Here is a 9,445-nt window from a genome sequence, read left to right as displayed (position 1 = left end):
GCCAGAACTCACTTCTCAGCCTACTATTCAAGGCCCGATTTGCCTAATAAGCCAAGTTTTCATGAATTAATGTTTTTTCGTCTACCTAACCTACCTAACCTAACCTAACCTAGCTTTTTTTGGCTACCTAACCTAACCTTACCTATATATATAGGTTAGGTTAGGTTAGGTAGGGTTGGTTAGGTTCAGTCATATATATACGTTAATTTTAACTCCAATAAAAAAAAATTGACCTCATACATAGTGAAAAGGGTAGCTTTATCATTTCATAAGAAAAAAATTATAGTAAATATATTAATTCAGGAAAACTTGGCTTATTAGGCAAATCGGGCCTTGAATAGTAGGCTGAGAAGTGAGTTCTGGCTACTAGGTACGACATATATATATATATATATATATATATATATATATATATATATATATTATATATATATATATATACACACACACACACATATATACACACACACACACACACACACACACCAGTCCGTCCTCCAAAAATGGGGTGGTAAATGTAAGGAGACAAATAAGTGCAATTATGTACTATTCATAGCAGTTAGAAATTGTACTTATTTTCACTTAGTATTAAATCGTACTGTCAAATATATTGTGAATATTTGAGTTTACCTGAAAAACTGAATAGAAAACCACACCCTCACCTAACCGTCTTAGTTTTTGAAGATAATAATTTTATTGCTTCTTAATTACAATTAGTACTTAACCTATAGCTATATTGATATTACAGTTTTATAAAACTAATAAAACAAAACTAAAATATATCAATAAATTGTAAAGTAACTATCTTGAGGTTATCTTGAGATGATTTCGGGGCTTTAGTGTCCCCGCGGCCCGGTCCTCGACCAGGCCTCCACCCCCAGGAAGCAGCCCGTGACAGCTGACTAACTCCCGGGTACCTATTTACTGCTAGGTAACAGGGGCATTCAGGATGAAGACACTTTGCCCATTTGTTTCTGCCTCGTGCGGGAATCGAACCCGCGCCACAGAATTACGAGTCCTCCGCGCTATCCACCAGGCTACGAGGCCCCTCTAAGGATAACTAAGGATATTTTAAAATGTTGTATAAAATCTATATTGTTTAATAAACCTGAAAAAGAAATTCCTGATATTTAAAACTTGTGTATTGCTAATTGAAATTGAAAACGTCATCCTAAAATTCTGAGTGTGTTAACAGAAAACGAGGAGAATTAAATCGGGGGAGGGAGTTGGGTAAATGTAACAGCCCAATAAGTACAATTATGCACTGGTTATGACAGTACGAAAGTGTACTTATTACACTTAGTAATAAATCGTACTGTCAATTCGGAGGATGGGTTGCACACACACACACACACACACACACACACACACACACACACACACACACACACACACACACACACTGTATTTGCAACTTAGTCCTTGGTTACTATGGCAATGCATTTATATTTGTATCTCTCTAAAATAATTAGATAACATACCATTGATATTTTGGGGTATAACGTCTACAACAGAAACTGGAGGCTTCATTACTACATGACTGCAAGGGAAAGGATTTGATGATGTGCCTAGTAATAGAAAAAAAACAGTAAAAAATATATTACTATAACAAGTTATTTATAATTACATTTAAGAGCAGTTAGTGATTATATTTAACTGTTGACAATAATACTAATACCTAAAGCTCTGCTTTTTCTAGACGAAGTGCCAGTGTACATAATTGTCCGCCTTTTTGGGTTGTTATTTTGGGAATCATAAATTGCTCGAAGCCTTGTTATCTCCTCTTCAATCTCCTTCAATTTCTTTTGGTGTTGTAAATCTTGCACACTTTTATGCAACTCATCTGAACATAGATAAAGAACACAAAGTATTCTATGTAAAGCTGGAAAATGATATTATCCAACACAAATACGTGAAGTGTGTGAAAGCTGTATTTTAAATGCAGATGACATAAATTGCTCATTTGACAATATATGTTGGTAATCTTTACAACAATATGAAAGGGAGTAAAATATTTCCTTTAAATAAAATTAAATTAATCAATTATATGTTATTTATTTCCATATTAAACATTGTGAATAAAAATATAAGTGAGCTTACCATGTACAACAGGTATATATTTTTTTTTTCTGATCTCTTGATATTTGCCTGAGCCTGGCTTTCCGGCTGAGCTTTACATTTGGCATCAAAAAGCCTATAGCCACACTTGCAGACATGTTGATTAATGTTCACGATAATATTACATGAGGGACATAATCGCTGTAAAGCGTTTCTCAGGACTGAAAAATAAAGATAATTTGGGTTATGATAAACTGTGCAGTACAGTATAATTACATTATAATGTAGAACTACCTAAGCTCACCAGAAGTCACACACAATATGGGAAATCATTCATATTTGAATGATCAAATAAATGAGCAAATGATGAATGAATGATTTGAATGAGCAAATCATTCAACATAAAAGACCACATGGATAGTGAAATCTGGATCCAAAATTATAATTTGTATAGATGTGACAGAGTAATAAGGTCAGGTGGAAGAGTAGGTATGTATATTAAAGAGGAACTGGCATGAACAGTGCTCCTGAACTCAACTAATGAGGTGGTAGAGGTACTTGGAATCAGGGTTGAAAATATAAATCTAATTATTATTTTAATATACAAACTGCAAGATGCAACAGTTGAGAAATTAACTGAGCAAATCCACAAAATAGAGAATATCCTTGATAACTTAACAAACCCAGTACCAGATATTATCTTCTTTGCAGACTTCAATCTGCCCATTTTAAAATGGAGAATAGTAAAAATAACATTATAGCAGGAAATCAACCTGGAAATAACAAACTTACAGGTCAGAGAACTACTGACATTCTGTGACAAATTCTCGCACAGTCAGCAGATTACAGGACCTAACTAGAACGAAAACACGCTGCACCTGATATTTACAAACAATGATGAGCTAATCAGCGACATTACTGTCTCAAACACTACGTACTCGGACAACATTGAAGTGAAAACTAACATTAATAATGGTAGTAGGCCTAAGAGAAACAACAAGTGAGAAGGGTTATTCAATAAATCCAATTTTAATAATAATAATAAAAGGATAGACTGGGCAAAAATAAATGGGGAACTTACGAACGTTCAATGGGAATGTGTTCTAAGTAATAAACATCATACACAAAGAATAGAAAAACAGACTTCTGAAGCCTATGAAGTCTGTCTGAAACATGTCCCTTTGAGGAAAGCCAGAAAGAGGTCCAACGTAGAAAGAAAACGCAGGCGACACTACAAAAAGAGACAAAAAAACAACGGAAATGATTAAGCAGACAACATTTCATACAAAGAAGGAATAATTTAAACAGGGAGATTGTAGAAATAAAACAGAGACTGAAGCATTCATATCAGATTGAAGAGAGGCAACTAGACAAAAAAGCAATTCAAGAAATAAAGGAAAACCCAAAATATTTCCTCATTTATGCTAAATCATAAGAAAATATCACTGCCAATATTGGACCTATTTGTATTAGTGAAGGTTCATACATTGAGGATGACAAATTTCTAATTTGTCATAACACTAATTTTACAATTAGTGAAATCCTAAAGAAGCTGTATGAGGATATGTTTAGCACTCAGATACACAGCATGAAAGTAAAAAATCCGGACAACTTCTTTATGCGTGATATCCAAACCCCTGTAAATATAACCAATATCAACACGAGCATGGAACATTTTGAAAGAGAATTTTACAATATGCCCATGCACTCAGGCCCTGGGTCCAGACTCATGGAATTTAATATTTATAAAGAAATGCAAAGTGACATTAGCACAGGACACTCAGTATAGTGAGTAGGAAGAGATTGGACTACGGGGGAATACCAGATGCGCTTAAAGCAGCAGACATAGCCCCTCTACACAAGAGAGGGAGCAAAGCACTGGCAAAGAATTATAGACCAGTTGCACTAACGTCCCACATAATAAAAGTATTTGAGATATTGATCAGGAGTCAGGTCACTACTTTCATGGAAACAAATGATCTCTACAATCCAGGTGAACATGGATTTACAACGGGAAGATCATGCCTCTCACAGCTACTTGACCATTACGACAAAATCACTGAGGCATTAGAAGAAAAAGGGAATGCAGATGTGGTATACAGTACACGGATTTCACAAACGCATTCGACAGATTTGACCATGGAGTGATAGCACACAAAATGAGGTCAATGGGAATAACTGGTAAAATAGGACGCTGGATACTCAGCTTTCTGTCAAACAGAACACAAAGAGTAACAGTCAACCATATAAAATCGAGTCCAAGAACAGTTAAAAGCTCTGTACCTCAAGATACAGTCCTTGCACCATTGCTTTCCCTTATTCTCATATCAGATATAGACTCATATACAAGGCACAGCGTTGGATCATCCTTGGCAGATGACACAAAAATCAGCTTAAAAATGACCTCTGCTGAAGATATTGAAAAACTACAAGTAGATACAGTATTAATAAAGTTTACGACTGGGCAGCAGAAAATAACATGATGTTGAAAAGCGACAAATTCCAGGTACTCAGATATGGTAAAAATGAGAACCTTAAACATAATACAGGGTACAAGACACAATCAAATATTGTCCATAGTAGGAAAGTAACATGTAAAGGACTTGGGAATAATAATGTCTGACGAACTAAAGTTTAGGGAGCATAACCAAGCAAATATTGTGGCAGCCAGAAAAATGAGAGGATGGATTACGAGAACTTTCAAATCCAGGGATCCCATCACAATGGTTGTACTCTTCAAGTCACTTGTGTTGTCCCGTCTTGAGTACTGCTCAGTACTCACTTTCCCCTTCAGAGCAGGAGAGATTGCTGAAATAGAGGGAATACAGAGAACATATACGGCATGCATAGACTCGATAAAGCACCTAAATTATTGGGATCGTCTCAAAGCTCTCCAAATGTACTCACTACAAAGGAGACAAGAGAGATACCAAATAATATACACATGGAAAATACTGGAGGCCCAGGTCCGAAATCTACACAGTAAAATAACAACATACTGAAGTAAACAATATGGAAGAAAATGCAGAATATAACCAGTGAAGAGCAGGGGTGCCATAGACACAATCAGAGAGTACTGAATAAACATCAGAGGTCTGCGGTTTTTCAACATACTCCTAGCGAGCATAAGAAATATTGCCGGAACAACCGTGGACTTCTTCAAGAGAAAACTAGATAGTTTTCTCAAAGGAGTGCCGGACCAACCAGGCTGTGGTGGGTATGTGCGCCTGCAGGCCACTCCAAGCAACAGCCTGGTGGACCCAACTCTCACAAGTCAAGCCTGGCCTACTGCCAGTCTTGCTGAGTAAAAGAACTCCCAGAACCCCATCAAGCAGGTATTGATTGCACTTTAAATACTTAGTATAAGCAAAGATATTTAATGTCTGGTGAAGGATGGAGGGTAGGCAATCCAAGAGAGGAGGTGCATACTCTAGAATGAAAGCAAACTAAGTAATACTTAATAAATATTCTAAATTGGAATTTTAGGTAATAATGTACAATCTTTGGATGACAAAACAACCACATCAGAAAACGAGGATGCAATGATCTTTACGTCTGTCTGGGACAATTATCAAATTGTGTAATTAATATTTTTGTGAATCATTTGCTAATTATACTCTTAGCTAAATGGATAAATGTAGCATGAAAGACTACTTCATACACTTTTCTGTCCTGAAAATTATGATAATTTGGGCTATCATAAAGTATGCAATATGATTAAAATCTAGTACCGCGATAAAGGAAACCTAATCCTAATTACTGTATAATGAAACTTACTTGGATTTTTGGAATCCATTGTTGCAATGAGCTCTCAGATATTCGACTGCATGAGAAACAATATCACCGATTGAAATTGATGTTGGGCTGCTGTAAAATTTACCCAAAAGGTACAAAACTATTTAAAACCAGGCATAAAATAGAATCAGTTTAGATTAATTATATAAAACTACAAGAACAAGGTAGGATGCATACTTGCACCACCATCCAAAAACTGCAAATGAGAGTTGTGACACTGCAAATCTCATAAGCACTTTTTGTTTACATATTAACTTCTTGGCATTTTTTCAGTAATTAAACTGAGATAAAAATAAAATTAATACATGTGAAAATACAAGCAAAATATAACTGAAATTTGAACAATGAAACTTTACAGATGATACAGAAGACACAAGTAAATTGGCACTGTAGGAGACATTGAAAAAACAGAAATAACATGATTTTAACAGTGATAAGTTACAGGTGCTGAAGTATGGTAGAAACGAGGAAATTAAATTAAACAAGGAACACAGGACACAATCAGACCCTACTCTATGAAGGAAAAAAACATGCAAGAGATCTGAGAATTACGACGTCTGACGACCTCACACTTTGTGAACATAACCGAGCAAATATAGTGGCGGCCAGAAAAATAATGGAATGGTTTATGAGAATGTTAAAAATCAAAGACCCCACCCACAGTAATGCTAATACTATTCAAATAACTGGTGCTGTCCCGTCTTGAGTATTGCTCGGTACTGACTCCCCCTTTCTGAACAGGAGAAATCTCTGAATTAGAGGAAATAAAGAGACCATAAACAGCAAACATATAAATGATAAAACATCTAAATAATTGAGACCGTCTCAAAGCTCTCAAAATGTACTCTCTGGACAGGAGACAAGAATGGTATCAAATAATACATATATGTAAGATACTAGAGGGCCAGGTCCCAAATTTGCACAGCATAATATAACAACATACTGGAGCTAAAGATACAGAAGGAAATTAATAATAGGTGTCATAGGTACAATCAGAGAGCAGAGTCTTAACAGTAGGGGGTTCAAGGGCTGTTTGCTAGGCTAGGCAAGGGTAGACTAGGCTTGGCTAGTGTTGGCTAGGTTATGCTAGGAAGAAGTAGGCTAGGCTGATTTACTCCACCAGCAATTGGCGGTCTGTCTAATTACAAGCTACCACAAGCTACACAAGCTTCACATAGCTTCCTGGCAATATGTTAGTAATGAATAAATAAGATATATTTACTCATTATAATGTTGGTACTGAATGTACAACACGAAAAAACATAATTTTAATCTGAAAAAGTATCTTTTTATAAAGAAATTAGACGAAAATAAAGAAATGGTGACACCAAATCAAGTCGACGATCCAAGCATTGGTTAGGTTAGGTTAGGTTAGGTTTGGTTAAGTTAGGTTAGATATGGTTAGGTTAGATTTGGTTAGGTTAGATTTGGTTAGGTTAGATTTGGTTAGGTTAGATTTGGTTAGGTTAGGTTTGGTTTGGTTAAGTTAGGTTAGATTTGGTTAGGTTAGATTTGGTTAGGTTAGATTTGGTTAGGTTAGATTTGGTTAGGTTAGATTTGGTTAGGTTAGATTAGGTTAGGTTAGGTTAGGTTAGGTTAGGTTAGCCTAACATATCATATTTATTCATTACTAACGTATTGCCAGGAAGCTTTGTGAAGCTTGTGTAGCTTGTGGTAGCTTGTGGTAATTAGACAGACCCGTAATTGGGGGGAAAGGGGGGGGGAACCTCAATATAAGCCTAATTTGTAGCTTCCTGTTCTCCGACACAATGATTTATTTTACGTCAGGCTTTCAGCACAGCCGCATAAAAAACCCTGGTTATTTATTTATTAATATACGAGAAGGTACACTTAGGGTTAAGAGAGAAAATAGGAATAATGATGATTTTACAATCTTGCCCGAAATGCTATGCGTACTAGTGGCTTTAGGTATTGTATGTACTACCTCTATCTATAAATCAAACAGAATGTTTGTACTGTAACTCTGCATCTATGTATATATTTTTCCTAAATAAATTATTATTATTATTGTAAAGCCACTAGCACGCATAGCGTTTCGGGCAAAGATCCCGTACCCAGAAGCTGGGTACCTTTGGTTGCCCTGTGACTACTCTTATGACATTCCCTAACTTATTTATTTATTTATTTATTTATATATATACAAGAAGGTACATTGGGTTTGAGAGAATACATTGGATAGTACAGTAATTACATTCTTGTAGAGCCACTAGTACGCGCAGCGTCTCGGGCAGGTCCTTAATCTAGCAGATAATTTTAAGTAGGTAATTTCAATCAGAATTGATAAATGAAAGATACATTACAAGAGAAAAATGAGATGAGAGAGATAAGTAAGTAAGTTTACTTACTTACGACTCTTATGACATTCCCTAAGAGTATTGTTAAACTAATAACAATGAACAGTAGTTCAATATTACCGGAATAATCCAACTCATGTGGCCATGTTTTTGTTGTGAAGCGCGGTCGTTCAGTTCGTATACGAGCATACCTTCCTACGAAGGTTAGAGTCTTAAAAATGTCTTACCATTGCTAAGGAATCATAAGATATAATTATTTACAATAATACACTGGTTGTTTTTGTTGATTTAGGGGCGATGACATGAGTAAACTGGTTATGTTGTGTTGATTTAGGGGCAACGAACTGTGGTTATTAGACTATGTTTTGTACATAAGCAAAAAACAAGATGTAATTCTTTTAATTATAACAATAATAACGACAAAAAGTTAATAATTAATGTACTTGTTAAGCAAAATTCGCAATATCTTAGTTTTCTTTAGGAAAAATAAATAAAAGACATCTGGAAAAAGATCTGCAGACTATGTCTTACATTTTATTCCGTTATTTACACTAAAAGAACAATTAAAGGTACACTATCGGCCGTGCCTGGTGCTCGTGCATCAGGCACGGCCACCGGGAGCATCCCAGACACTGCCTTAATCGACTGAGATTAAGGCAGTGTTATTTTCATTCCTTTAGAACAAGGAAATCTCATTCTTAAACTGTATAATATGAGCTGCGCAATAATTTTTTGCTGATCTTCAATAAAGAAATTCTGGAGGGCTTGTGCAAGGATTAGGATGAGTTAGCCTAATTTTTACTGTATATCCGTTTCTGGTTACTCAAGGGTGACACTGGCGGGCAACACGAGAATAAATATTTGTATAAATTCCAATTTCGATCAGATCTACTTGGGGATAGTTTACAAATGTTCGCCATGAAATTTACGTTTCTCTAATAGCCGAAGAGCTTATTTGAGAAAACAGTATGGCATTGAATCAGCGTGGTAAAAATTGTATTATTGACACGACGAGTATAATCGACGTAGTTTTTATATATGTTGCCGGTCGAACACATCCTTATGTGACGTTTTATACCCTATGTTGTTCTAGAACATTCTATTGCGAACACATTGGTACAAAAATGAAATACGTACATCGAAAACTAATGTCAGAACAGTGACAGGAGTATACACTTTTAAATATGCCCGCTCGATCGCCGATACACTAATTTCATTTGGGGAAATTTATTTTTTCATACGCCGTTTCGCGACAATTATTTATAACTGATATAAAT

General features: G+C 35.6%; 1 protein-coding gene across 6 annotated transcripts in view; it reads right to left on the bottom strand.

Moving 5' to 3' along the window:
* The window catches only part of LOC123749201 (uncharacterized), a 23,553-nt gene extending 15,004 nt beyond the window's left edge, over positions 1–8,549 (bottom strand). For 2 of the 6 annotated variants that reach the window (XM_069331371.1, XM_069331373.1), the window contains exons 1-5: positions 8,289–8,413; positions 5,836–5,925; positions 2,101–2,279; positions 1,679–1,843; positions 1,482–1,568 (exon numbers count right to left, since the gene is read on the bottom strand). In XM_069331371.1, coding sequence (XP_069187472.1) covers positions 1,482–1,568; positions 1,679–1,718 — 127 coding nt within the window. In that variant the 5' untranslated portion in view covers positions 1,719–1,843; positions 2,101–2,279; positions 5,836–5,925; positions 8,289–8,413. Of the gene's footprint in view, positions 1–1,481; positions 1,569–1,678; positions 1,844–2,100; positions 2,280–5,835; positions 5,926–8,288 lie in introns of all 6 variants that reach the window. The other 4 variants (XM_069331376.1, XM_069331375.1, XM_069331374.1 and 1 more) reach the window with 4 other exon arrangements.
* Between the last annotated feature and the right edge of the window lie 896 nt (positions 8,550–9,445).

Source organism: Procambarus clarkii, chromosome 25 (genome assembly GCF_040958095.1).
Source record: "Procambarus clarkii isolate CNS0578487 chromosome 25, FALCON_Pclarkii_2.0, whole genome shotgun sequence".
Taxonomy (NCBI): Eukaryota; Metazoa; Arthropoda; class Malacostraca; order Decapoda; family Cambaridae; genus Procambarus; species Procambarus clarkii.
Note: the sequence above shows the minus strand (reverse complement) of the source record. Positions and strands in the feature narration are given on the sequence as shown.